We start from the raw sequence: 27470 nt of genomic DNA, 5'->3' as shown, positions 1-27470 counted from the left end.
GACGGTCTTCTAGGTGAAGACACTTCATTTCACTGCATGGGCCGAGATCCCACTGCTGACTGGGCATTTTAGGGCAGTGCAAGGCCCGGGGGGAGCTGGCGTGTGCCCTCATGTCCTTCTGATCACCCCAGAGCCCCACCTGGGCACACACTGGAGAACAGGGTCATCCCAAGATGGCAAGAAAAGCCCAGGACACCCCCCTGCAGGCACCTGGACGAAGCTAGGGAAGTGCATGCGCGGGCCCGGGGGGGGGGGGGGGGCAGAGCTGTGCCCTGGAGGCGTCGTGTGGGCCTGCAGCGGCCACTCCCCATCTCTGGGCCTCAGGGCTCCCATCTGCAGCACTGGAACTGTCAGTAACGCTGACCTAGGCCCTGAGGCTCCAGGGCGCACATCTGTGAAGTGCTCTGTAAACTGCGACGGGCTGTTCAGAGGTGGGAGGTCTACCTGTCCACCACACAGACAGTCTGGGGCACGGCTGGTGGCCCCGCGAGCCGGCACTCCCCTGCATGCTAAAGAAGGTGGCTTGTGGAGTTGGGGGGCGTTTTGCGCAGCCCCCAGGCATCAGGAGAGCTGGTGCCCCTGGGCCCCTTGAGGCTGTCCCTGCCAGCAGCTCCGCCTTCCCTCTCCCAGGAGCTGTACCTGGAACCACAAGGGCCGGGTGCACCGTGGGGTTGGACCTGTGGATCAGGTGGGGCTGAGCACCGCCCCAGGGTGGCACCAGCTCCCGGTGCTGCCTCTTCAATGGCTGGATGTAGAGCCTGTCTCCACCCACCACGATGTCACCCTCCTGGAAAGGAGAGAGCAGCCTGGTGCACACAGCCCCCGCCCCACCCGCTGCAGGGGGGCCTCTCTGGGCCATCCCAGCACCGGGCATGGACTGGCCCTGAGCCCTCTCCAAGTCCAGGGTCGAGGAGCCCATCTGTGGGGGACGGCGTGGGACCCAAGCCCTCTTGGGCGGTGCTCACTGCCTGTCACCTGCTGCCAGCCCCCACTGCCACATTCCCACTTCCCATCATGCACACAGCCTCCAGGCCCCCGTCTGCAGGGCCTGGTGAAGACCCCGGCAGGCCCCACAGGTGCAGGAAAGGAGGGGTCTTGAGGGACTGGCTAGGCCTGTGCTAAAGAACAGCAGATGGACCCTGAATGGCATCTGTCTTGACCCAGGGCTCAGGGTGGGGGGTGTGTGTAATGACATAAATGGCTCTGGCTCACTGAGTGACCCCCTGTGACAATGTGTGACACCAGTCCTCACAGCTACCCATGAGGCGGGTGCTGTCTTCACCATCTCTTGGTGCCGACGCTGAGGTCCGGCGGAGTGATGGGCCAAGGTCCTTGTACCCAGCTCGGCCACCTGCTAGCTAGGGGCCTGGGGAGACTCAGCTGGCTTTTCTGAGCCTCCCTGGAACAGGCCCCCGAGGGGTCCGACGGCAGGCTAAGAATTACGTGGTGCTGCTCTCTCGTGTGGCTGTGCAGTGGGGGCTGGGGGGGCATGTTTGCACCACGGGGTCCCACCAGCCACAACCTCTCCCCGATGCCAGCCAGGGCGCCCACTCACCACACGGCCCGAGCAGTAGGTGAGCCTGGCTGCTGCGCCCAAGGGCAGCAAGGTGCGGCCTCCCGTGAAGCAGGGGTGGGGGGGGCCCCTGAGCAGCCGGAGGGAGGCGTTCACCACACGCTCGCTGGTGAAGGAGGCAGCGAGGAGGCCCATCCGGGGCCGGAAGGAGAAGGAGAAGAGCTGTCCCAGGGCTGGCAGGGAGCAGCGTGGGGGCCCGCAGGGTGCTCCTCCCTGCCTGTCCCCATCCTCTTCTTCACAGACACAGGTGAGCGGGGCCACGTCAAACTGGGGCACTGCGGGAGACAGGAGACCCCTCACCCACCTGTCAGCCGTCCGGGCCCTCGTGCTCTGGGGAGGGGCCCAGAGTTCTTCCCTTTGGAGAGAATCAGTGGGGAGGCGCGCTGGCCTGGAGCCCTGGAGCCCAGGAGCCCAGGTTCACATCCCGCTCCTCCAGCTCAGGCAAGGGGCAGCTCGATGCTGCGGGGCCAGGCCAGCCTTGGAACACGTGTCTCATGAGTGAAGCCCTAAGCCCCGGCAGGAGAAGCGGAGCAAGCATGGCCTCAGTGGAAAGCAGGAGCCCGGGACCGGCCCCACCGCCCTGGTCCACCGTCTCCTCACCCCAGTGCAGCCCCCGGCGGCCATGGGGGCCCCAGGCTGTGGTCTCCTGACCCTCCAGGGAGCTGCAGTATGAGACACTCAAGCTCCCGGCCCCCACACCGCAGTTAATCGCCCCCCGCCCCGGCCCTCCGGCACAGCCCCGGGCACTGACCGGGCTGTACCCGACCCAGGCCACAGAGAAGTCAGTCACAACTGGACATCGCTAATTTGCCCCACCCTGACCACTAGCCCACTCTGCCCCTGGTGCCCACCAGCTTTTGGATCAAAGTCACCAACAGCCCTACTTGGAAAGGGGGCCAGCACCCCGAGAAGTCCACGGACACAGCCCACGAGCAACGAGTGCGGAAAGGCTGTGGCTGGAGCTTGACCCAGTGTGCGTGTTGCTCCTCACAGAAGGGATAAATGTTTATATCCACGGCCAGAGACCACAAGAGCTGCTGACAATCAGTCAGCCCCGGGGGCCCAGGCATGGAAGGGCCAGCTAATTAGCGGCCATCTCCAGATGCCGAGCAGAACCCCAGGGTCAGAACCCGCGCTCGGCCCAGAACACACAGACCCGTTTTTATCGACTTGGCAGGAAGTAGTGGAGTTAATTAACAGGGGTGACCGCAGGGGCTCTGACCGCCTCCCAGCCCAGCCACCACAAAGCCGAGACCCCTGACTCAACGGCACCCCCGCAGGCCCTGAGAAACTCCCCAAGCTACGAAGACTCCAGGACTAGTACCTTCGGAGGTAGCGGCAGGGCCAAAGTAAGCCATCACTTCCTCTGGCTCCAAAGCCTGAAGAAATTGCTGTGGAACAGAGAGGATGAATGAGGGGAGGGAGGTGGGAGGGGGCTAGGCACGGAGCAGGCATAGAGGGGAGAGGGAGAGAGAAGGGGCCGCAGGATGGAGAGGCGGATGAGAGCCACTCACCCTGGTGTGGACAGCGTGTGCCCTTCACCAGCCGGACAGACGGTACTGAGAGGCCAACTCCTTCTCCAGGGAGCACACTTCGTCCCCTGAACCTCAAGTTCAGATTCCTCCCACTCTGCCCCCTCTCTCTAGGGGATCTGCCCTCGGCACCCAGTAGAGCTGTGACTAATTCCCAGTGCTCAGGCTCCCCCGGCACCACCGCTCCTCCAGGACCACCCACCTGCTGGAAATCGGAGAGGCCCCAGCAGCCCAGGAGGAAGAGCACAGAAGTGAGAATTCCCCGCGCACATCTCCCCAGGAGGCGAAGCTCACGCGTCCTCATCCTCGGGAAAGTCTGCCGGCCCTCCTGTCGGCCCAGGGAGGGAGAGCCGTGGCGACTGAAGTCTGGGCAGTGTGGAATGAGACAGACCCCGCTGGGTTGGAGGATTAGGCCGTGTTTACTCTTAGGAGCTTCTTCCCAGGGCAGGGGCCGGGGGTGGGGGTGGGGGGCTGGGCTGCCTGCCTGCCCCGCCCCCCTCTCACCCTCTGCTACCAGGAAGGACACACCTACCCACCCAACTGCGCTGGTCTACTTTCCTGTCAGGCCTCAGTCTGTGGTCTGAGTCCCAGCTCAGCCTGCACGTCCCCTTTATCCTGCCCCGATTAATGTTGCGCATTCCTAACTCTGTCTCTGTGGCTGCTTCCCAGAGACCCAAACTGGCACACTGCCTGCATCCTGGCGGCCTCGTCGCTGGCCTGGGCATCTGGACTGAGCCCCTAACTCCCTGCTCGCTCTCTCACTCCCCGTTCCCATCCCATCTCATAACTCCCCAGCCTCAAAACAATCGATAGCTCCCCCTTTCTCCTTAGAATAAAATGTCCTGAAAAAGGACACTATGAACTCATCTACAAAACAGAAACAAACTTGCAGACATAGTAAACAATCTTATGGTTACTGGGGAAAGGGAGTGGGAAGGAATAAATTTGGGAGTTTGAGATTTACAAATGTTAGCCACTATACATAAAAATACATTTTTTAAAAAGTATAGCAACTGCTGTATAGCACAGGGAACTGTGTTCAATATCTTGTAACAACCTTTAATGAAAAAGAATATGAAAATGAACATATGTATGTATATGCACAACTGGGACATTGTGCCGTACACCAGAGAGTGACACAGCGTTAACTCATGGTAGTTCAATAAAAAAAATAAAATAAAAAAATTAAAACATTAAAAAAAAAAAAAAAGTCTTGAGCCTCTGAGGCCCTGTCATCCATGGTCCAGCCCCGGTCCAGCCCCAGTCCGACCCGGCCCGGCCCGGCCCACTTCCTGCATCTCCTGCCCTCCCCTCGGTGCTCACAGACCTTGACCCCTACCAGCCGGCTTTCTGTCCCTCAAACACACCCACTGCTTTGCTATTCCGTCTGCCTGTGGTTCACATTCAAGTTTCACTTCAAATGTCACCTCCCTCATGGTATCATCTAAGTGTACCTGGTGGGACGCATTTAGGAAACAAAAATCGGGACAGCAGTGAAATTTGAATTTTGCAATAAACAATGGATAAATTTTTCCCTTTGGTGTTTAAGTATAACCCAAACATTGCAACTACTATATGGGACATACTTACAGCAAAAATTACTCTTTATCTGAAAGTCCCGTTTCTCTGGGTGTCCCGCATTTTGTTTGGCAGCCTTGCGCCTCCTCAGTGTCCACCACGGCGTCTCATTTTATCATCTTCGTAGTAGTTACTGCTATCCAGATTATGACCTGTATTTCCCTGAAAGCCCCACGCACTCATGGAGGCTGGAGCGGGCGCCTCGCGGGTGGTGTTTATCAGGGTACCGGCAGGGCCAAGCCCGCGGGCCAGCCGTTCATTGCTGTTGCCGCAAAATGAAACACTGCACGGCGCTGTCACAGTCCTCTCCTGCTGTTACTGGATGTCGTTGAAGCGCCTTTGCAGCCCGATAGCTCCGTGCACCCTGGTTCCTCCTCCGCGCCCCTGGGCCTCCGTTCCCCGCTGCGTGGGGAAGAGGGGCCCCCAGAGCCGGGGAGGCTGGGCCGGGGCGCCCGGGACCAGCGCGCCCTCCGGGCCGCGCCGATCGCGCCCGGCCCGGCGGCCCAGCGCCCCCTTGCGGCCGCCCGCGCCCTGCGCTCCGGCGGCACGGCCGCGGTGCTACAGCGACGGCGGCCCCCCGTGCCCTTCCGGCGCTCGCGTCTCGGCCCCATCTCCGCTCTCGGCGAGATCCCGGGATCCCCCTAGTCCGACCCTAGGTCGCCGACCGCGGAGGCCGCTCGTCGAGGTGGCCGGCCGCCCCTTTCCTCTGGGGGCGAAGAGCTCCGCCCACCTTCCGCTCGTCCGGAACCAGAGGCGAAGGCGAGGTTTCCAGCCGGTCGGGGAAAGAAGAGCACTTCCGGGGATCGGGGCGCACGTGCCGAGGCGCTCGCGGGGTCGCTTCCGGGGTCCCGGGCGCGGGTGTACCCCCCAGCGGGCGAGTCGGGGGCTGGCCGGGGCCTGTGCTCGGCGGGCAGAGCCCGGCTCCGGGGCCGCGGCGAGGCGCCGTGAACGGGCGCAGGGACCAGGGACGAGGCCGGGATGGCGAAGACGACGCCGCTGACCCCCAAGCGCGCCGCGGTCGACCCCGCGCCTGGGCCGGGGCTCGTCAGAAAGCCGACTCGGAAGAAGATGAAGAAGAAAAGATTCTGGAAGAACAAAGCGCGAGAAGTAGGCGAGAAGCCGGGAAACGACGCCGGAGGCGTCGCGGTGCGGCCTCCAAAGGCACCAGAAGACTTTTCCCAAAACTGGAAGGCGCTGCAGGAGGTAAGAGCGAGGGGGCCCGCGGACCGCGCCGCTCTTTCCCCGGTCACCGCAGTGGAAGAGGGAGCAGGGCTTGCGGGGCCCCAGAAGGGCGCTGTGGAGGCGGATTGGAGTGGAGACTGTGCGGACAGCGCCGTTCACAGGAGAAGTGGCCTCTGGGGGAGGCAGCGAGCTCGTGGGCGAGTAAGTGGCAGGAAGTTGATGTCGAGGATTCTTTCAGTGCTCTGGGTCTTTAACAGATGATGGTTGATAACTCCTGCGCCCAGATGCTGACCTTAAAGTGTGCAGACACGGCGGGATGAGCCATGTGTGTTCTTATTTAGCTCAATACCAACACTGTGAGACAGAGTCCTTTATCATCTACATTTTACAAAAGAGGAAATGGGCCCAGAAAGGTTAAGTAAATTATCCAGGGTTGCAGCCAGGTCGGCGGAACCAGGAGTCAGACGCCAAGATCCCTGCTGTCAATGCAGAGTTATACCTACTGCCTTTCTTGACATCAGTGGTCAGAACTCATGTATGGGTTACCGTCTGCTAGATGCTGTTACACGTACTTCACTCACAAATTCTCTGCGCCTCCTTGGAGTTAGCTGCTGTTTTTCAGATGAGGAGATTGAAGCAGGGAGTTTGAGGAACCGTGTGACCACACAGCTAGTTAGTGGGCTGGGGGACAGGTTCCCATGGTTGGGCCTCAGTTTGTGCTCTTTGCTACCACCGACCTTCAGAGTGTCTTCTGCAAGTTTCTGGAGTCCGTTACGGAGCCTCAGAGGAAGTGAGAGAGAACAGAGAAGAGCTTTTGAATTTCTTAACCAGGCCCAGCATCTTAGGGCAGGAGTCCAAATATTTCTCCCGGATGAGTGAATTTCTCTAGGGCACCCCCAGGGTCCTCTGATTTCTTAAACTGTAAGTCTGTCTCTTTCAAGAAAATAAAGCAAAATTAAGTGGAGCAGAGGGATGTTTACTGTGACAAAAACCTTGAGTTTTCTCTCGTTCATACAAGAAAGGCAATACTTCTGTTCTTTAAATGTTATGGGAACAGGAAAGTGGAAAGCCACCTCATCATCTCAGCCACGTGTGTGGCAGGGTCTTAACCATGTAGAGAGCAGCCAGGTTGAGGACTCGCACACCAGAGGAGATGGGGCTGGAAGGCCTCAGCCCTCCGTGCGGAAGAGCAGGGGTGTGGCTGCCAGCCCTTCAGCCACCTGTCACTGGACACACCCCTCTCTTCCTGAGACCCTCATGGCAGTAGCAAACCATGAAATCTGAGAAAGGAAGTGATTTCCGTGCCCCAGCTTTTTGGCCAAAGCTGGGAGTTACCTGTAAAATAACGATAAATGTGAGAACAGGTTGCTTTTACGCACGTACATAGACGTGTTTTCAGTTTCTTGTGCGTGATTTCCAAGTGAAAACGTGTCACGTATCTTATCTTGGGTTCCATTAGCTGCTGAAGCAGAAATCACAGACCCGGAAAGAGCCTCTTGGTCTCTCTCAGATGGATTCCAAAAAGCAGCCCCGAAGTGTCCAGCAGAACAGGAAGTCGATCCCAGATAAAGCAAAGAGGGCTGAGATGGGGACAGAAGACACAGACCAGGAGGCCACAGGGGGCTCTGTTCCCCCAGGATCACCACCGGACAGGAAGATGCCTGCACTTCACACACAGCACAGCGGGCAGTCGCGGCACAGTGAGAAAGCAGCCAAGAAGAGGACCAATGGGAACATTTCTCTGAAGCGAGGAGACATCAAGCATAAGAAGCGGAAAGCTAAGGAGGCGACCGCCACCTCGGCCCCAGCCCCACCCACCGAGTAAGTGCCCACGGCCTCCGCCAGCCTGGGCTGCAGTCTGCCGCAGTCATCCTTGCCAAGAGGGAGGTGACAGCCAAAGCCAGAAAGACTCTGACCTGAAACCGATTCCTGGGTCTTGCTCACTGGGTGGTTGGGGGCAAGCTCCTACGTGCCCTGAGCCTCTGCATTGTCCTGTGTGGTGGGCCTGTGAGGTGCAGCGGGCTGACCTGTGCCTGCTGGTTACTCAGCAAACACTGGGATGGTCACTCACATGGGGGTGGGGGTGGGGACCAGAGGTCAGTGGTTCCCCCGAATGGCTCAGCTGGAGGCGTAAGTTGGGCTGGCTGGCTGCCTGTTGCCTGGGTGTTGAGGTCACAGTGGGCACAGGTTTTAGGAGACAGGGGTTTCAGTGCCTGCCCTGTGTCATGTGCCAGGTCCATTGTCTGGAAATAGAGTGGCCCTGATGGGTCGCTCCCTCCTGGGGGGGCAGCCAAGCAGAGGAGATGGACGAGACACTGAGATTATTTCAGCAATTCGCTCAGTGTGGTCGGGATAAATCCAGCGAGGGAGAAGTCTGTGGGAGCGTAGGGCCAGGGGAGCGCGTCTGTTCAGGGACCCATCTCTAAGGAGATGACGTGGAAGCTGAGTCCAAAAGACATACTCAGCAGGCAGAAGTGTGCGCTCCTGCCCGGGCATCCGTGTCTGCAGGGCGTGGCACCAAGTGGGGTGGGGGGGTCTGTGTCCATGCTGGACAGTCGTGTTTGAGTCTCGTAAATGTTTGATTACAATAGAATTTGTGTTGTAATTAGAAAGGAAACACCAGAAGCCGTTACACCTGGGTGGGGGTCTCTATTTCTGTTTTGTGTTGTGTGTTGCTCTGTAGCTCTGAATTTTGGATAGTGAGTGTGTTTTTTAATTAAAAAGAAGCGTGATGGGGGAAGGTGCTGAGATGGTCACAGAGGTGGGCCTGGCACCTGGGGCCTGACTGCAGGAGCCGTGGCCGCCGCCGGCGCGCCCAGCCTGCTCGCTCTGCCTTTCAGGGAAGACATCTGGTTTGATGATGTGGACCCGGAGGATATTGAAGCGGCCATCGGCCCCGAGGCAGCCGACATAGCGAGGAAGCAGCTGGGTCAGAGCAAGAGCAGCGCCACGCTGGTGAAGGAGCGGGCCTTCAGTGGGTACGCAGGGCGCACTCGGCCTCAGAGAGCGGGGGTTTTCGGGGAAGGAGCCGTCCCTCCCCTCCGGTGGGTTGGGCGGGCACCTCTCAGTGTCCTGCTGAGACCCATGTCGGCACAGGGCCTGTCACTGTGGGGGGCGGCGGTGCCTGTTCCCTGGTCCCCCCGCCGCATGCATTAAGTCGGAGCCTTGGTTCCCTTCAGCCTGACCAAAGCCTTAGCCCTGGACTGTGAGATGGTGGGTGTGGGCCCCCAGGGGGACGAGAGCATCGCCGCCCGCGTGTCCCTGGTGAACCAGTATGGGAAGTGTGTTTATGACAAGTTCGTGAAGCCGACCCAGTTGGTGACTGACTACAGGACAGCGGTCAGCGGGATCCGGCCCGAGGACCTCGCGCAGGGTGGGTGGTGCTCGGAGGCGGGAGTGGCAGTGGCACGCTCGTGTTCCTCCACCTGTTCCCTTCTGCGGGTGCTTCCTAGCTGGCTAGCGGGGGTGCGGTGGGGGCCAAGCTCTCGGGTCTTCCTTGCTGCCTCCTGGCTGCCAGCCTCCAGACCAGGACGCTGTTCTGAGGCACTCTGTGACTTGGCGGCAGGATGGAGAGAGTGAGGGCAGGAGGCCAGTGGAGGGTGTGGCCGGGGAGGTGCGCAGACTGTGGGGTCTGACGGACCTTCGTGAGGACTCTGGGGGGCCCGTGGGCAGTGAGAGGCGAGGTCCGGCCCAGGTCCCTGCAGGTTCTTTGCAGGACTGGGGATGGGGCAGATGAGTGTGAGCTGGAGGTGACCGTTAAAGGTGACAAGTTGTGGCCCAGCTCTGGACACACCTCAGAGGCTGAGTCTGTCGGGTTTGCCAAGGGACTGGCTGTGCTGGCGGGAGCGAAGGCCCGAAGAGTTCGGGGGAGGTCCTGGACGCAGGCGCTTGTGGCCACTGCCCTGCTTTCTCAGGCCGTGTGGTCTCTGCTCTCTGCACCTCTCAGCTTCTCCCACTCACGGCCCCAGGGCCCATGCGCATCTCCAGCCCAGGCTCTGCCAGTCTTTCTTGGCTTAGAGCGGACAGAATCACAGGGCACAAGCTCGGTTCCCGCAGCCCCTCCCTTTGGGAGGAGGGGAAGGGGGGCCCCCAGAGGGTCTGCTCGGAGAAAGCAGGCAGGCCTCCTCCGGAGCCCGGGGTCTGGAGTGGGGCTTCTCACCATCTGTGGTGAGGGGACCCCCACCCTTTGTTTTTATGTCCAGTTGCAAGGACATCAAACACAGGCCCTGGTTTCTATTAGATTCAGCAGTCAGGGTCACTCCGCCAGGTGACAGTGGGTGTGCGCCCCTCCCTTCTCCCTGGGGAAGAGGGGGGCAGCTGAGACAGCCCCTGGGCTTTGGCATCACTGGCCTCCCTGCCCAGAATCTCTAACTGCCGGCCCTCTGAGTCCTGACCTAGGGTGGTGGCCTCTCCCTCTCAGAAACAGTGACTTACGTGTTGATAAAAATTACTTCCTTGTTTTGATTCCAGGAGAAGAATTTGAAGTTGTCCAGAAGGAAGTGGCAGGCTTGCTGAAGGGCCGGATTCTGGTCGGACACGCGCTGCACAATGATCTGAAGGTACCGGCTGCTGACACCAGCTGCTTGGGCCCTGCGTGCGCCTCGGCCGCGCTGGCCTTCTGTGGAACACAGCGTCTAAGGCAGTCATGCTTGGTTCGTGCACTGAGTGACATGCCCACGTGTCAGCTTGGTGGACCGACTCCCCGCACACCACCCGCACACCCGCTGGACAGGCTGCAGCTCCTCTCAGGGCAGAGCTTCCCTGGTGACCATTCCCTCGAAGCCACCAGGCAGCCCCCACCTCACAGGCTGGCCCACCACGGCCAGCTCAGAGGGCGGCAGGCAAGCTCAGAAGGCCCCCTTACCGAGGCCCAGAGGGCGCGGCCTCAGCCTCTGCCCTGCAGGGTCCTGCTGTGGGCAAAGCTGACCCTCCGGTTCGGGTGGGAAGCTCAGGGCAGGCAGGGTGGGAGCCTGTCCTCCCTGGACCTGGAGCTTTTCCACGTCCTCTGGGACCCTGGAATCCTCCCACGTCTCAGGGACTGGGAAGTGTTGGTCTTACGTGCCTTTTAAAAGTAAGTTTTTAACCGTTAAAAACTAACAAGTCCTCTGCTCACAGAAGCACACTTTGTTGGGGTGATTCTCACCCCAGGGGCCCGGTGCCCTGCTCCCTCCTCGCGCCCTCTCCGTCCCTGGTAACTTGGATGGACTCAGACCTCCCCCGAGGCCTGTCCCGCGGCCGTGTGCTGAGCTGCTGAAACCGGCTCTGTTCTCGCCTCACTGTGTGTGTGACACCAACTGAAAACAGACAAGTTGGCTGCTGGTTCCTCGGCTCCAGCTTCCCGGCCTCAAGGCTGTTTCAGCCCCGTGGTTCGTGGTTCGAGGGCCTCCTCCCCAGGGTGGTTTTCTCCCAGACGTTCAGGCTGTCGTCAGCACCTCATTTCATCTGTGCGGGAACGTGTGTCGTTGCTGGAATTGGGGGTTCCGTCACAGCAGGTGAACGGTGAGGCCCCCGTCGTGTTTTCTCCCTCCAGGCGCTGTTCCTGGGTCACCCAAAGAAGAAAATCCGGGACACTCAGAAGTACAAGCCTTTCAGGAGCCAAGTGAAGGTGCTTGGAGTCAGCGCAGCCCTGTGCAGGGGGGAGGTGTCGCGGTGCGCACGGTCCTCGGTTCTGGTCCCTGGAGGCTGGCTGGCTTGTTAAGGGGGTTTTGGCTTGGTTTGGTTTTTCCTTTTAACCTTTAAAACTGAAAGGCATCTTAAAAAGGAGAGTTCTGCTGCATGCCAATCTCAAAGTTCATGTCCCTGAGGGCCGGTGAGTCCCCTCTGACCTGTGACAAGAGCCCCGACTGCGGGGAAGAAGCCGCCATGTGGCCTGTTCCAGCGGCAGAGCTGCCCCTGGAAGGCTGAGGTGCAGGGTCCTTCCTGGTCCCCTCCACTGGCTGACCTGGGTGTCACCAGCCCCCGGGGCCACTGGCACTTCCACTGGAAGGCACACTGAAGGTCGCTGGGGTTGGGGGTCAGCAGGCGAACCCCCTGCCCGGTGCAGCCCCCCCCCACCCGCCCCAGGGCCACTGTGTGCTGCCCTCTCCCCTGACAGAGTGGACGGCCATCTCTGAAGCTGCTTGCAGAGAAGATCCTGGGGATCCAGGTGCAGCAGGCGGAGCACTGTTCGGTGAGTGTGTCCCGCCTGACAGTCCCCGGGAGTGGGGGCCTTGCCCAGCCTCGGAGGCAGGTGTCTGTCACCCGACGCACACACCTCGGGGCTCAGGCGCCTTTTAGGAGGCTGCCGGCTGTGAGAAATGGCGTGGCGCCACGGGCCGCACGGCGCTGATTAAGCTCTAAGTGGTTGCGTTTAGCTGATTCACACTCACCGTGAGAAACCCGCAAGTGCACTGCCATCGAAGAAGTCCTGGGTCTGGGCTGAAGGCTCTCTAGGACTGCGGGATAGGCTGGCGGCCCGCGGAACCCCACCACCCCGCGGCCTCAGCCCCCTGGGCTCTTTGCGCCCAGCGCCGGGCCCTGAGCCCGCCACGCCTCCCATCTGGTCCTCGTTCCATGGGGTCCAGCGCGCCTTTCTGGGCGGCACGTTTGTCCCTTCCTTTCTTTGGGTTCCTTCCTTCCATGAGTGGGGGCGCTGGGGGTGCAGAAGTACGGTGAGGCTACATCACTTTTCTCCTTCACCCGCCCTGTGTGTCTGTGCCTGTCCCCGGTGGAACAGTCACGATGACCCTCCGTGTCCCCCAGGTTCAGGACGCACAGGCAGCGATGAGGCTGTATGTCTCGGTGAGGAAGGAGTGGGAGAGCGTAGCCCAGGACAGCCGGCCCCCGGCCCCCAGCCCAGCCCTGGACGGCCCGCAACAGCTGTGACCGAGTCCCCCCGAGAGGTTTCAGAATCATGGCGGAGGGGGACACACGCACATGTGCTGCTGAGCAGGACTTCTCTGGTTTTGTGACCTAAGACTCGTCGCCGTACACAGGGCGGGAGTAGGGGCTGTGCCACACCGACCATCCCCTGGGACGCACCAGGTGCCGGGGGCTGAAAGCACCCAGTTGTCCGCCGGGTCTTCCGTGTGGTCCCCCGAGACCCCCTTGGGCGATGGGAAGAACTCTGCGGACTCCAGCCTGGACCCAGGGGCTGTGGGCAGCCAGCTGCAGCCTCATGGAGGAATTTCTGTGGTCACCCGTGGACTGGGGGAGTCTCTGTGAAGGTGAGGGGGTCCTTTCTCACCTGCTCCCTACACCCCAGCCAGGCTTGAACTCCAGGTCCGAGCCTACAGCTGGTGAGGTGAGCTCAGGGTGTCCCGCGCGGAGACAGCAGTGACACCCAGAGGCAGGCACCTCCCTCGTCTGAGACACACCTGCTGACCATGGACGGCCTGCGGCTGTTCCCCGGCCCAGGGGTGAGAGTCTCCGAGAACCAACGTCAGGGCACTGCGTGGAGGGCGTGACACCCTGGGCCACACTGAGCCACCTGCTGGCTGTACAAAAACTCCAGACCCCTAAGGACATTGTGTGACATAAAGGCAGGTTTTATTGGAGCTGGAGCTGGTGGAGGCTCTGTGTCTGGCTACTGCCACCTGTCCCAGCTGGGCGGCCCCACCCTGGGAATGGCCCAGGCCCCCTGTCACAAAGGGTGAAGTGCACGTGCTGGTCCTGGGTGGCGGTTCTTCCTGCCCCTACCCCACGTACCCCCTGAGGAGATGCCCAGTCCGGCAGCTCACAGAGGAACAGGCCGGGGAAGGGGAGGGGGGCCCGGGAGGCACCTACTGCCCGCCCTCGGAGCAGCGCCGCGAAGCCTCCAGTCTGCGGAGCACACGCCCTGCGTCAGAAACCAGCTCCTGGAAGGGGAGGGCGGTTGGTGGTTTCCCCGCTCAGCTTTGGGGTCCACGAGCGGCTGCTCCTGTCACTTGGCCCACTTTTCTTGGAAGAGGTCTCACTGCTGCCCCTTCAGGGTTGACTTGGGCCCAGTCGTGGACGGGGGGCAACAGACCGGCTGAGCCACTTAGAACCGTACAAGCAGCACTCCCAGTCATCTGCCCGCAGACCTCCGGTTCTGGGCCCCTGGCCGCAGGGCCCACCGGCACTCACCAGGCTGGAGGTGAAGCGCCCGTGGATCTCCTCGACCAGCGGCTCGATGCCGCTGGACAACAGCTCCGGCAGGATGTCGTCTGCGGGCAGAGCAGAGGGTCCTGGGGCCAGCCTGACACTCTCCCGGGTCCCCAGCGGGGCAGTTCTGAGGCGCCCAGCAGGACCAAGCTTGGCCCCTGGCCCCCAGACCCCTGAGGGGTCTGTGGGAACCCGAGAACCGGGTATCACCCGCGCCAGCACAGAGGGTTCCTTTCCTTCTGCTGTCAGTTAAACTGGCGAGCAGGGCGCCTCTTTGACCCCAGCCTCGGGGAGGGGGTGACAAGGCAAGGGGGTCCTCACCATAGGAGGCGAGCTGGGCCAGCAGCACGCAGATGCTCTCCACCACCTCCGGGTCATCCCTGTGGAGCTGGTACGTCTCCTGGAGCAGGGTGAGGCCGCTGCTGTCCTCCTCCGGCATCACCACCTGCAGGGCCGCCAGCTCTGGCGGGGGACGGGGTTCATTCCCTGCGCGGCCCCCGCCTTGGTCCTCCAGGAGATGGGCTGACAGCGGTACTAAGTTGGTGGGTTGAGAGCCCCGAGAGCCCAGGGCAGCAAGAGCCTCAGCTGGCGGAGGACGCCCCGGAGTCCTGCAGCCTGGGCACTGCTGAGGTCAGGCAACTCCCCACTCCGCACCTGCCTGTCCTCCGGTGGGAACGTACACCCGCCCCTCCACCCAGGCAGCCAGAGGGGGAGTGGGCTCATAGGGAGGGCCCCCCAGTGTAAGGAGGCCTGTCATTGCGGGGCCAGCCTGGCTCCTGAGGGGCTGGGGTCTGCGAGCAGTGACGTGAGATGCCATGTGGGTCTTCACCAGGTCCTCCTGGAGCCCAGGGCACAGCTGGCAGCCACAACGCCAAGGGTCTCACCCAGACTCGGGCTCTGGGGTTCTGACCACCCTGCTCCTTGAGACCTGAGCCACGTCCTTTTTCCCCTTAGAGCCTCACCTCCCCCCTCCCACCAGGATCCTAGCGGGGTTGAGGAGGAAGGTGTAGGCCTGGAACCCCGGTTGTCTCCATCCGAGAGGGAAGAGCACCCCGCTCCCTGCTTGAGGCCAAGGAAGAAACAGGCTGGTCCAGCCTGTGTACCAAGTGGGGACCAGACCTCAGAGGAGTGGGAACTGCCCCCCTTGGAGCTGGCAGCCCAGCCAGGCTCCAGGCCCAAGTGTCTGAGGGGTTGCTGTGCGTGAGTCGGGCCCGGAGGCTGAGTACCAGCCAGAGTTGGTGTTGCGGAGGTGGGAGCTCACAGACTGCCCCGGGCACCTGGAGGGGAACGTGTGGGACGCTGTGTTCGAGGGCAGGGAAGGCAGGCAGTGTAGCTCGGGACAAAGTGTGATGTGCGTGTGGAAAGTCTCCACGGCAGCTTCTGAGTGATGGGACTGTAGATGTATTTTCCTTCTTTGATCTTTTGCTTCTGTTTTTGGGCTGCGGGCAGCTGGCAGACATTGCGGGTTGAATGCGCCCCACCTCCCCCACCTCCTAGAGGCAGGTCACCCCGGCCGCAGGCTCACCGGACACCTCGGCGAGGCTGGCCAGCCCGCGGTAGGCGTTGTTCACCAGCAGGACTCGGTCCTGGCACAGCCGGATGCTTTGCAGGAACAGCACCACCACCTCTTCAAACTGGTGCTCCTCTATGCAACCTGCGGAGGGGCCGGTGCGGGCCTCGTCTCGTGGGTCCAGGGTCCACCCCGCCAGCCCTGGGGCCCCGGGCTGCTCACCCAGCAAGGACAGCAGCCACAGGACTGCACAGCCGGCTTCGGCCATCTCCACGTCCGCGGGGTAGGTGGCCATCACCTCGGCAATGAGGCCCGGGGCTTTCTCCAAGGGGGCCTTGTCCACGATGACAGCTGGAGTAGGACAGGAGGGAGAGGGGACACCTACGCTTGGTGCGAGCAGGAGTGCCTGCTGTGCGCTTGGCCCCCCAGCAGAAGCTGTTGGTGGGGAGAGGGCAGATGTCCTCAGAGATGGGAAGAGGGGTGCGATTTCCAGGCTGCTAGCAGGTCTTCAGAGGGTGGGGTCACCTGCCACCCCCCAGGGGAGTCTTGGGGAGTCTTGCATGTCAGGTGGGAGCCCTCTTTTCTTCGGGGGAAATGACCACCCAGGTGCTTCAGGGCCACGTGGGGCCTGGAGAGGGAGCAGTATAGCCTGGGGGCCCCCCTTTTCTGAATCAGAAGTCAGGATGGGGGAGGGTATAGCTCAGTGGTAGAGCGCGTGCTAAGCATGTATGAGGTCCTGGGTTCAATCCCCAGCACCTCCATTAAAAATAGGTAAATAAACAAACCTCATTACTTCCCCTCCCAAAAAAATTTTTTTACAAATCATGACAGGATGCCCAGTGCCAAGGCCAACTTCTTTACAAATCATGACAGGATGCCCAGTGCCAAGGCCAACTTCTGAAATGAGAGACTGCCTGGGAAATCCCGTGGTGTCTGGGAGCTGGAGGGTTCCCTGAGCAGGGCATAAAGCGCCGGGGGGGCGAGCCTCCCACCCCCCACCTCCCAGGGCAGCACATCCTGCCTCTGCTGGTGCAGCTTTTCGTATCCCCTCTCCCCGCTCCTTCCTCTCTGCTTCCCTGCTCTCAGAAGAGCCCTTCACGGGCCACGGTCTGTCCTGAAGTGTTCAAGGGCCAGGACTCAGAGGCCCTTGAAGGGTCTCAGGTGACGGGGGAGCAGCGGGGGCGGTGCCAGTCCCAGGTCCCTCTCACCATCCACCAGCAGGGCCCAGAGCAGGCTCAGGCCGTTGATGCAGATGTCCCGGTTCCTGGAGAAGGTGTCCAGGTGCTCCAGGATGTGCTCAAACAGCCCAGCCTTCTGCAGCTCATCCGTGGCTGGCTCTGGGTCGGGGCGGGGGGCCTGGAGTGAGGACCACGGAGAAGCCCTCCCAGGGAGCTGCCTCCCCCCCCCCCCCCGCTGTCCCCAGCACCGCCGCCCCACGTGGCCCATGTTACCGGGTACCTACTCGGGGCCGGCCTCATGCCAGCACGGGGCCCAGAAACAAAAGAGCACAGCCCGTCCTCAGGGCCGCCGTTCCAGTGTCTCCCCCTCGTTACTGGGCTGGGACTGGTCTCTGCGGTTTTCCTTCCAGGGGGCCTGGCCCTGCCCCCTAGGGCCACACAGCAGGCCTGAGCCTCCAGGATGGGACCACGACTGTGCCCTTCCCGGCGGGATGACCTGACACCCAGCTTGCCAGATGCCCTCATTTACACCTGTTGTCCCAACATGGCTGTTGACAGCAGCCCTTCTCACTGCCCGGTGTGAGGTCAGCGAAGTACAGTAGATATCCAGCTAGTGGAGTGGGGGCTGGGGGGCTCCAGGCCAGGGCCCTTTGGAGAAGATGCTGCCCCCCCCATTAGCGGCTGGAGGGTGCAAACGTGTGTAAAGCCGTTGGTCGCGACCCCACCCCACTCCGTGCCCCGTCCCCCGCCTGCCGGCGGCCCTGTGAAACAGCCAAGCGGGGCGGGAGGGGCGACGGGGGTTTGAACCCGAAACACGTCGTGAGGCCTGCGGTGGGGCCTGGCACCTTGCCGGTGCCCTCGCACATTTGTGGAAGGAACGAGTGACCGGGAAGGTGGAGGCTGGGAACAGACCACGAGGCCACTGAGCCACCCCGGCCCCCGTGTACCCCAGCACGCCCCGGGAGCATGCAGACCCACCCTGGCTGGCGACAATGGCGAGCAGGCCGTAGACCAGGACCAGGAGCTCCTGCTTCTCAGGGTGGCTCCGCATGACGCTCAGCAGGACAGGGGTGATGGCGCTGTCGCTCGGCACCACGGCTGCTGGGTCCTGCGCCAGCGCTGCTTGGGCAGACGGAGAGGCCAGGGTTAACCCTGGGCCCTGAGCCCTCGCTGGATGAGGGCAGCGCCCCATTCTGCATGGAGGAAGTGGAGGTCAGGGCGCAGAGCAGGTCCCTGTGAGTGCTTACTGAGTGACTGACTGAGGGACCAAAGGGCTGGGGACCTGCTCGCCCGCGCGGCCAGTAGGCCCTGCAACATACCAGAGTAGACGTTTATCACGTGCAGTGGAATGCATAAAGTGGAAATGAGGCCTAAATATTAAAGTTGGAAGGGAGATGAAATAATTCCATTTTAAAACTCAAACATAGCTCAACCCTTTTGAATGGCCCAAAGTCTCCGGGGGGTGCCCGGTTCCTCAGGCTCTCACCCCCAGCCTCTCCCTCTGCGGCAACAAGCTCACGCCCGCCTGGGGGGTCACTCCGCAGGACCCCATGTGTCCGGCTTCTCATTTCATGCCTGGAAACCAGCCAGAGGGGTGGAGAGGGGAGCTTGTCCGGGGCCACAGAGCAGGCCAAGACAGGCCGTGGGCAGTGCGCAAGTATCTAGACTCCCGTTTGTGCCCTGGGGTGGGGTTGGGTGGACAGCGCAGGGCAAAGTGTTCAGAGGGTCAGATACTAAGGCAACAGTCGGAGGGGAGGGGGGAATCCAGCTGTGCCCAGGAGGGTCTCCCTGGCTGGCCCAGCACCCACCGTGGCCCAGGGTGCGCAGCAGCAGGGAGCAGGCACACAGCTGGACGTCAGGGACCCTCTCGTGCTGCTTCATGATGCCGACCAGCATCTCCACCAGCTCCATTGGCCACGGCAGACCTGGGGGGCCAGGCGGCCACGTGAGACTTGGCACAGGAACGGGGTGCAGAGTGGGTGCAGGGACCAAACCAGGGAACCAGACTGTGCTGGGTGCCCACGGGGCATCACGCGTGCACCCCAGGGACGTGATCGGCCAGCGTGTGCTGAGCCCTTGTCACGCGTCTGCTGTGGGGATCTCGTTCCAGTGGCGCCACGAGGGAGAGCCTCCTGTCTGTGCTCTGGTTTTACAGACGAGGGAAGGCAGGGAGGCGAAAGCCCTCGCCTTGAGCCCAGCCTGCCTGGCTCCAGGGCCCTCCGCTGTTGCTGCCCCGAGAGAGGACATCTGCAGGGCCCCGACTCTCCTCCGGGCCGGGCCTGTGCTGGGCACTGGGCGGGGGGGAGAGGCAGGGGCGGGCAGCCGAGGGCCCAGTCCCAGCGCTGCCCCTTCCCCGCGGCTGCTCCGCCTCTCAGCCTGTGTCCTCGAGGTGAGAATGACAAGGACAAACGTGCTGGCCCCAGGGAAGCCAAACCACGCCCACCCGTCTCCCAGCGAGGCTCCGAGGCAGGTGTGGCTCTGGGGTGGCAGCCAAGGCCACCCTCGGGAAGGGGCCCAGCAGCCCCCCTCACTTTCCCCAGGAAGGCAGACTCTCCCTCCCATGGACTCTGTCCTGGCCACAGCCCAGCCCCAGAAGGGGTCACCGGGAAGGAGGGGAGGAAGAGAAAGGCCAACGTGAGGTCTCTGCTGCCTCACCAGGGAGCTGCACTGGGCCTCTGTAGTCCCTGCTGCCCCAGCCACCGGGGCAACCTTTGTGGAAGGATGGATGGATGAGTGAATGGATGTAATATTCAGGCTGGTGAGGCAGGTTGAGTGCAGAGATTTTATGAAACCATGTTTTGCCAAAATTAAAGATACTCTCACTGATGGGAGGGCACTGGGGAAAGAGATGCTCTCACACCCATCAAGAGGGAGGGCGGAAAGGGCGGCGTGTCTCACTAAGCATCCACGAAGAGCGCGTGAAAGGAGGCCACCCCGTCGCCCACACCCCTGCTTGGGGACAGGCGGCCCAGGAGGAGTTCCAGGCTGCCTGTTCCAAGCAGGTGGCAAAACCGTGGGCCCCTGTGGGAATATACATGGGCCTCAGGAGTGACAGAGCACTGGCCAGGAAAGCAGGAGTGCGGGGCCAGGGCCCTCCGAGAAGGAAGGCGAGGGTGGGGCCCCCACCTAGCTGATTTTCGGGCATCTTCAGGAGCCTCTTCATGGCCCTGTGCTGGACTTCGGGCCGGCTGGAGAAGCTCTGCATGACCTCTGCAGGAACATGGCAGCATGGGGGGGCGCCTGCCGGCGCACCTGCCCAAGCCTCAGCCAGCTCAGGGCCCCTTCTGAGGGCCCCTGGGCGGGCACCACACGGGCCTGGCTGCCAACGTGCATGGCCACACGGATCCGAGTGATCGGGCCTGAGGAAGTGCTCTTATCACCCCCATTTCCGGGCCGAGCCACCTGTCCAAAGTCAAACTGGGGTCGGCCTCAGAGCCCGCAGGGGTGTGCTGCCGCTCCAGCCTCACTCTGGGAGAGTCGGTGACTCGCTCCAGGCCACTCAGCTCGTGGGGGATGAGCTTCGACTGGACCCAGCCATCTGTCTCCACAGCCCTTGACCGTGGGACAGGGAGACTGAGCAGCTAGGGCCTCGTGGTGCCCCTTCCCCAGAAAGAGGGGCAGAGGTGGCAGGGGAGGGTGGGAGGGAGCCACTGGTGCGGGAGAGAGTGAGAAGCCCCCACACACCAGTGACACAGAGGGACGGGAGGGTGGGGCCAACCCTGAACTTGAAGATGACCGCAATCCCTTGTTTACCCAAGACTGCAGGTGTAGCCCCCCAGCCGGGGACACGTGGTGGGACTGTCACGTGCACCTCTGGGGAGGTGAGGAGTCAGCACTGTGCCTGCCTGGGGTCTCAGGCCTGCACGTGTCATGCTGCACATGGAGCCCCAGAGCCACTTCACCTTCAGGAGGGACGGGCCTGCTGGTCCGGGGTCGCCCCTCCCGCCCTGTGGGCAGCACCCTCCTGGGCACCCTGGCAACCACACAGGCAGCGCTGCTGAGCGGGGAAGACACTGCGGGCCCCGGGGCCACTGTGTGCCAGGGTGTGGAGTAAAAGCAGGGCGTCTGTGGTGGGCGTGGCAGTGGGTGGCCATTCAGCCACATGGAGGACTGTGTGGCAGGAACAGAGAGGGGAGCGGTGTGGCCCGGCCACGGAGGTGAACTCTGCCATAGGTGCGTGAGGAGCCACCCACGGGACCCTGGGCGCCTCTGGCACCCCCGCCCCCAGGTGCCCACGTCACCTAAGATGCTGGCAACGTTGGTCTCTAACAGCGTGTCAATGATGGGCAAGGGCACCATGGGCCCGTGCAGCGCCAGGGCGGTGCTGGAGGACCGGAAGTTGTGGCTCACGAAGGTGATGTGAATCACGTCCCTGGGGAGGAGCAGAGAGCCCGCCACCTCACCTCTGCCCTCGCCGCCAGATGCACCTTCTTGGGGAACCCGTCGGGGAGCGCTTCTCCCGGTGTCAGCAGTGTGTCCAGCGGCCGTGCCGGCAATCCCCCCCCAGGAGGGCCCGGGGAGGACGGTGCTGGGCCCTGCCACTTCCGCCTGCGTGGGCCCTTCCTCCATGAAATAGACCAGAAAATCAGAATTCCCAGCTGTGCTGGTATAAAGGCGACCATAGCCCAGGGTGGATTCATTTTGTTCTTCTAACTTTAAAGTATGTTAGAATTAAAACGTTTTCCTGGTCCTGGGGCCGGCTTCCCTATCAGACGCAGGAGGCACTGTCCTTGGGTGGACAGGGCACGTGTGATGAGCGCTTTGTGGCGTTAAAACCCCCAGTGGCCACGTACAGATTGAAATGGAAAGACGCTGAAAGGTAAGAGTAGCGGAGTGAGGCCCCAGAGCCTGCGCTCACCTGATGGTTATTCGCTCCGAGGGGTTGGTCTGGAGCATCAGAGGCAAAAGGGAATTGAAGATTTTCGCATCGGGGACCTTCCTCTCCTCCATGGTCCTCAGGACACCCCTCAGGCCATCGGGGGAACTCCGCGTCGACTTCCTCAGAAGCATGGCTTCCGTCGCCTGGGAGGAGAGAGAGGCTGGCTTGTGCACCAGCTCAACCAAACGAAGACGGCCTGACCCAGGCAGAGGGGAGCCTGTGGGGACTGGAGGGGAGGTGACATAGCTTCCGCCGTCAGAAACGTGCAGAGGCCACCTGAGCCCCAGGGTTCTCCTGTGAAGTAGAAATGGTGGTTTGGAGAGAAGCGAGTGGCCATCTCGCCGGGCGGAGGGAGTGCAGGACGACCTTCCCTCTACAGACACACCAAGAAGGTTGTGCACCTCACCCCTCTCTGATCCAGACCCAGCTGGTAAGAGCCTGGGGGTCTGGGTGAGAGTGGGAAGTGGGGCCCACTCCACCGGGGGCTGTCCTTGCTGGGGCCTCGGTGCTCGCATGTGGGCCTGGGGGCCAGGGAGACTCCTGCTCGTGGGCCTGGCGGCGCTGGCGGAGGCCTGGCCACCTCCTTCTCTGCCTTCCCTTCTGTATGTCAGGATCTGCAGCCCCAGGTGGTGTCCCCCATGCAGGGGCCTCCACGGCGCCGAGAGCTCCCCACCAGGGCAGTGCAGGAATCCAGAAGGCACCAAGGCACTAGCCTGCACCAGTGGGTGACAACAGCCTCTATGTATTCAGGGCTGTGTTAGTCAGATTTCCCATTACCTGCGGCTGGATGCATCCTTAACTCAAACAGGGACAGAGCATGACCTGAGTCCCACCGTGGGCGGGTAGTGCGCCTGAACTCGGGTGTTCTCGTCCATAAGCGGGCAGTGAAGTCCCCTGGAGGGCTGCCGTCAGGGGGAGGTGTGTGGGCGGATCTGAATATTATCATCATCAGCATCACCACCACCACGCCAGGGCCCAGCAGGGCCGAGGTGGGCAGAGCCTAGCTCCCTGGGGCTGTGGGGAGTGGGGCTCGTGTGTGGCAGGGAGAGGCAGACAGAGGCTGCTCACATCCACGAAGGAGCAGCTGGCCATGTCAAGGATGATGCAGCCCAGGGACCAGACATCAGACTTCTGGCTGAAGGAGAAGCTGAGGGTTTCGGGGGCCATCCAGGACTTCTGAAAGGGGTCTGTTGGCAGGAACAGATGGGGGATGCATGAGTCCAGGGTTCTCTGGGGAAGCAAGCAGCTTGGAAAATGAGCCCTTTTCAGGGGAGGGGGGAAAGGAAGAGGCCCCTGGTCAGGAAGATCCTGGCCCTTGATCTTCAGCCAGTGAGGCTGCCCATCTCGGCAGGAGCCCACCAGGCCGGCTGTATGCACGTCCCGGTCCCACGGTGGCTGCAGAATTAGTCAGAAGAGCCACATGCCAAGAAGGCTAAAATCTGTACCCTCTTTAAACATCTTGCTCCTCTAAATGCTGGGGGCTTAAGGCAAAGTTCTGGTTGCCCTGCCCTAGTTTCTAAATCTGGACCCCCAGACTGGGAGCCAAAAGAGCAGGGTCCTCAGACCAGCTCAGTCAGTCCCTGACGGGCCTCCGACAGCCATCCCTCGCTGTACCTCCATTTCCCAAACAAGGAGCAAAGGGGTGGACTCCAAGGACCCCCACCGTCTACACCTTCAGTAGATCCACCCATCCACTCACCTGCCCGCCCACCTGCCCACCCACACCGACCCAGCCAGCCAGCCATCCGCCTGTCCATCTGTCTACCCACCTACCCACTGACCCACCCAACCATCCATGTATCCATCCATTTACCCACTGACCCACCAATCCACCCATCCATTCACCCACCTATTGGCCTGTCCCTCTATCTGCATGTCCATCTATCCACCCATCCATCCACCCACCCACCTACCCACTCATCGACCCATCCACCCATTCACCCATCCATCCACCCACCTACCCACTCATCGACCCATCCACCCAAGCACCCATCCATCCATCCTCTGCACAAGGACAGTGTGCCGTGTACCTGCCAGCCCAGGACTCTGGAGTTCTCCACTGGAGGCTTGCTCTCTCCCTCCCTGATAGCTGTTATAGACTTGAAGCCCAGCTCCCTTGGCCCTGTTGTCTTTTCAAAGGAAGGAGAACTTCTCTCCCCTGACTTCCCACCTTCACCTTCTCCTGGGTTATTTGGAGACTCAGGAAGTGATCCAGCCCTGGCCAGTGCCTGGCATCCAACAGCCCTCTGTCCATGTATGTCAGTTTCCTTCCTTCCGAGGCCTGTCTTCTCCCTCCATAAAGGTTCACATTTTCTGAGTGTCTTTTGGACCCTGCGTGCACCCCCATGGTCATCCTCCTGCTCAGTTACAAGCAGCCAAGGGGTCTCTCTGGAGCCCACGTAACCCGGGGTGGGGGCACGTCCTGTGAGCAAGTGCAGGTTTGACGCTGCCTGTTCCAGCACGTAGAGCGGCCACTGCCTTTGGAATCCAGGAGCAGCCCCCTTGGGTGGACAGCCCCCCCACCCTGCTCCCCAGCGGCACGGTCCCCCAGCCGGAAGCACGCCAGCCACCTTCCTCTGCACGGATGTTCCACTTGGCGCGGTCAGCCATCAGCGTGTTGGAGCTCAGGTCCTGCAGCCTGCAGTGGTCGCTGCTGACCAGGGCGATGTTGGAGGGCTTGAGGTTCCTGAAACGGAGAGTCACAGCTTCACACCCACCGCCCTGCAGCGCCATGTCTGTAACCCTGACGCTCCTGCCACACCCAGTGCCACCGCGGCAGCCCACCCTTCCCCTCCGCTCAGTAAACTCCCTTTCAGCTCACTTTTACAATGTCATTTCCTATAAGCATAAATAGTCTCAGTTATTTCAAACAGGAAAAGCAAGTAGGGAAAGCCTGGCTCCTCCTGGGGTCCCTCTGCTAACACCCTGTCCGCCTCCCTCCAGGTCTCAGCCGCGAGCCTGGGGACCGGCTGTCGACCGTTTCATGAGGACTAATGACATGAACGCGGAATCATGAGTGCTTCCTGCCTGCGTTTGGTTCACTCGGCTTTCCCTCCTTTAAATACACTGATCCTTCAGACTGTGGTTCCAGAGCGTGAAGCTGTGGTGCTGGCGGGTCCAAAGCTCAGCCTGGGCGTGGCCAGCAGCCTGACCTCCTCCTCCGCTGCTGTTACCTGCTGCTTCCCTTGCCCTTCAGAGCCGGCCCGCACTGTCTGTGCACTGAGAGCGTCGTGGAGGGGGCGACATTGTCTTCAAGCCTGGGAGGTGCTCTGGAAAGGGGCCCGCCCTTGTCCCGGCTGCGCTGACCGCAGCACCTCTCTCCTTCGAGCCTGCCCCAGCGCTGCCACTGGAGGTGCCTTTTCTCCTGAGGCAGCCCGGCCACCTGGTCACCTGTGGATGATGTCCAGCTGGTGCAGGTATTCCAGCGCGTCCAACACCTGGCCCAGCATGTTCTGCAGCCACTGGGGGGAGGCGAGAGGTGCCAGGATGGGAGTGGGGCTCCCTGCTGCTGTTTCAGGCAGGTCGGTGATGGCGGCATGTCCTCGCCTGAGTCTTGAGATGGGCTGAAGCGAGTGGCCAACAGCGCAGAGCCAGTGCAAGAGGTGCGGCTACAGGCTGCTTCCAGGCTCTCCGGACAGAACGACCCTGGCAGCCAGGCAGCGCCCTGGCTTCCAGGCCTGCACTCCGGTCTCCAGAAGGAGACCCGGGGCCCCGGGGCCCCAGCCCTGCCCTCGCCCCGCCCCTCGCCCCGCCCCCGCCCCGCCCCTTGTGGGTGTCAGAGATGCTGCAGTCTTCAGCGCCTGCTTGGGGCTTGCCTCTCCATTTCAGTAGAATGAGAAGAGCCCTGCGAGAGAACATTCTGGAAGCATTTTGTATCAGAAACAAGATCTACCTGGTTTCCAGGGCAGTGATTTTCAAACTGTGTTCCTAGGAAGCCTGGATTCCATCCTGGGGTGTCAGAGAGGCACTGGGCCGACAGGACCCTGGGTTTCCTCCCACACCACCTTCCACTGACCCCCCACCCTACGCCCAGCCCCTGACTGGGGTAGTTCTGCCTCCCTTACTGAGTTGCTGAGAATATTTTGTGCTACTGTGAACAGAAAGTTTGAACCCCACTCCAGAGCCTGCCTCTGAGGCCCATGTTGGGAGAGGAGCCGCTCGACCCCAGAAACCCCCAGCAGAGAGACAGTGCCCAGAGGCCCACCGAACAGAGGCGCGTCCCAGCAAAATTCATTCGGTGTGTGTCGTACACCTAAATGTGAAAGCAAAGTGCGTCCAGCTCAGAGGACAGCAGAAGAAGAAATTATCATCATGACCTGGGGCAGGAACAGCTCCTCCCCAGCTCAGAAGGCACCAAGCACAGAAGAAACATCGATGAACTGGACTTCATCACAATTAAGAACTTCTGTTCATCAAAAAACATCATTGAGAAAGTGAACTGGTAGTGGGGGAGGGTAATAGCTCAGTGGTAGAGCGTGTGCTTAGCATGCTTGAGGTCCTGAGTTCAATCCCCAGTACCACCATTAAAAAAAAAATTAAAAATAAATAAATAAACCTAATCCCCCACCTCCCCAAAAAAGAAAGTGAATTTGCAAGCCACAGACTGGGAGAAGACACCTGGATACCGGACCTAGAATACATAAAGAACTCCTACGCATCAACGGGAAAGGACAGACAAGCCCAGTGTTTAAATGGACAAGAGGCCTGAACAGGCACAGAGAAGCTATCCAAACGGCCAAAAAGTGTTCAGCGTGACTACTCAGAGTAACTGAAAGGAAAATGCGATTTTTAATTAAAGTTAAAAAGACTGACACAGTGAGGTGCGGGCCGGAATGCAGGGCTGGAAGGCTCACAGCTCAAGATGGATCAATCCCGAGTCAGACCCCCCAGAGAACCGGGATGTCTGCTAAAGACACACGCCCACCCACTCCGTGACCCCACAACTCCATGCGAGGGACTCACCCAGAGAATGAACGTTCACGTCCGCCAAAACACACCCAGCAGTGTTCACGGCCACCCTGCTTCTAACAGCCCCAAACCGGAAAGCACCCAGATGCTTACGGTGCTGGACAGGATACACCGACGGCAGTGTGGCCCCAGGACCAGGTGGCACCTGGCCATGGAGAGGGTCACTTCCCTGACACACTCAGTGCAGGTAAATCCCAAAGCATCTGCATGAACGCGGGAAGCCAGACACAAGCCAATGGCACACTGCATGAGCCCATCTATGAGGACTTAGGGACGGGCAGAAGGACCTCTGGAGGCAGAAGTCAAACCTGGGGACTGACTGGGAGTGTCTGCATTCCAGGAACGCTCTGACCTCATCCAGGGAGGGGACAGGAGTGATCCCCACGCAGACCACACTGAGCTGTACACCTGAGATCTGTGTGCTGCACAGTATGCCAACAACTCCGCCCAGAAACATCAGGAAAAAAGGACCGGACTCCAGTGGCACCTGCTGTCCCTCTGCCCCCTGCCCCCCACGGTGGGGTCTGTGACATCAGAAGGTCCAGGTGGTCCCCAGGCCTGGTGTCTCAGAGAGTCTGTCTTACCCTAGAGTCAATGACTGTCTTGGTCGCCCTCTTCTTCTCAATGACCGTCTGGAAGCTTCCCTCGTGGTGCTCCATCACCAGGCAGAGGAACAGGGAGGAGATCTGGGGGGCACCCACCCCTCAGCCAGATGCCACGGTTCTGTGCCATCACTGCTCCAGGTCTCCCTCTGCTGGGCCACCCCCCTCAGAAGCTATGGGAGCCTGCCCGTGGGGGCAGGGGGCACTGTTCTGGGGGGAGCACTGCTTATGGAGGGGAGAACTGCCCGCTGGTGGGGGCACTGCCCATGGTGGGCGCACTGTCTGGGGCGGGGGGGGGCGGGGCAAGGATGCTCTGCTCATACCTTGGCCTCCTCTCCCTCCTACAGCCACCTCCACCCCCATCT

At 61.3% G+C, this 27470-nt stretch overlaps 3 protein-coding genes across 12 annotated transcripts in view; 1 reads left to right on the top strand and 2 right to left on the bottom strand.

Annotated features, from left to right (window-relative positions):
- The window catches only part of ADAMTS13 (ADAM metallopeptidase with thrombospondin type 1 motif 13), a 31139-nt gene extending 25659 nt beyond the window's left edge, over window positions 1-5480 (bottom strand). Inside the window, 5 exon segments of the mRNA XM_032478845.1 lie at window positions 640-787; window positions 1556-1848; window positions 2898-2964; window positions 3308-3471; window positions 4696-5480. Of these exon segments, the coding sequence (XP_032334736.1) occupies window positions 640-787; window positions 1556-1848; window positions 2898-2964; window positions 3308-3409 (610 nt within the window). The 5' untranslated portion in view covers window positions 3410-3471; window positions 4696-5480.
- Window positions 5481-5506: 26 nt separating this feature from the next.
- REXO4 (REX4 homolog, 3'-5' exonuclease) lies at window positions 5507-13406 on the top strand. 3 transcript variants are annotated; one of them, XM_032478831.1, is made up of 8 exons: window positions 5517-5886; window positions 7325-7686; window positions 8706-8843; window positions 9045-9238; window positions 10336-10424; window positions 11396-11470; window positions 11960-12034; window positions 12607-13406. In XM_032478831.1, exons 1-8 carry the CDS (start codon window positions 5662-5664, stop codon window positions 12727-12729), a joined length of 1281 nt encoding a protein of 426 aa, XP_032334722.1. In that variant the 5' UTR covers window positions 5517-5661; the 3' UTR covers window positions 12730-13406. The 3 variants fall into 3 exon arrangements, 2 of the variants coding, with proteins under 2 accessions (XP_014407815.2, XP_032334722.1); XR_004319561.1 differs by lacking the exon at window positions 12607-13406 and having other exon boundaries at window positions 5507-5886; window positions 10336-11470; window positions 11960-12033; XM_014552329.2 differs by lacking the exons at window positions 11960-12034; window positions 12607-13406 and having other exon boundaries at window positions 5507-5886; window positions 10336-11538.
- Window positions 13407-13512: 106 nt separating this feature from the next.
- STKLD1 (serine/threonine kinase like domain containing 1) overlaps window positions 13513-27470 on the bottom strand; it is a 20774-nt gene continuing 6816 nt past the window's right edge. For 5 of the 8 annotated variants that reach the window (XM_032478822.1, XM_032478824.1, XM_032478825.1 and 2 more), the window contains 14 exons: window positions 27088-27189; window positions 24926-24996; window positions 24106-24221; window positions 22604-22722; window positions 21515-21678; window positions 20898-21028; window positions 19783-19866; window positions 18465-18581; window positions 17635-17775; window positions 16687-16815; window positions 15494-15829; window positions 14290-14430; window positions 13951-14030; window positions 13513-13700 (listed from right to left, as the gene is read on the bottom strand). In XM_032478822.1, coding sequence (XP_032334713.1) covers window positions 13626-13700; window positions 13951-14030; window positions 14290-14430; window positions 15494-15829; window positions 16687-16815; window positions 17635-17775; window positions 18465-18581; window positions 19783-19866; window positions 20898-21028; window positions 21515-21678; window positions 22604-22722; window positions 24106-24221; window positions 24926-24996; window positions 27088-27189 — 1806 coding nt within the window. In that variant the 3' untranslated portion in view covers window positions 13513-13625. Of the gene's footprint in view, window positions 13701-13950; window positions 14031-14289; window positions 14431-15493; window positions 15830-16686; window positions 16816-17634; window positions 17776-18464; window positions 18582-19782; window positions 19867-20897; window positions 21029-21514; window positions 21679-22603; window positions 22723-24105; window positions 24222-24356; window positions 24683-24708; window positions 24997-27087; window positions 27190-27470 lie in introns of those variants that run through there. The other 3 variants (XM_032478826.1, XM_032478828.1, XM_032478829.1) reach the window with 3 other exon arrangements.

The sequence above is a fragment of the Camelus ferus genome, chromosome 4 (genome assembly GCF_009834535.1).
Source record: "Camelus ferus isolate YT-003-E chromosome 4, BCGSAC_Cfer_1.0, whole genome shotgun sequence".
Lineage (NCBI taxonomy): Eukaryota > Metazoa > Chordata > Mammalia > Artiodactyla > Camelidae > Camelus > Camelus ferus.
The sequence above is the reverse complement of the archived record's forward strand: the minus strand, read 5'-3'. Positions and strand labels throughout refer to the sequence as shown.

What these genes read in the sequence shown, in the direction of transcription:
- REXO4 (XM_014552329.2), top strand. Translation starts at nt 5,662, where the DNA reads ATGGCGAAGACGACGCCGCTGACCCCCAAGCGCGCCGCGGTCGACCCC. An exon ending in ACTGGAAGGCGCTGCAGGAG is followed by an intron (nt 5,887 to 7,324) that starts GTAAGAGCGAGG and finishes GGGTTCCATTAG; the next exon opens with CTGCTGAAGCAGAAATCACA. An exon ending in GCCCGAGGACCTCGCGCAGG is followed by an intron (nt 9,239 to 10,335) that starts GTGGGTGGTGCT and finishes TTTTGATTCCAG; the next exon opens with GAGAAGAATTTGAAGTTGTC.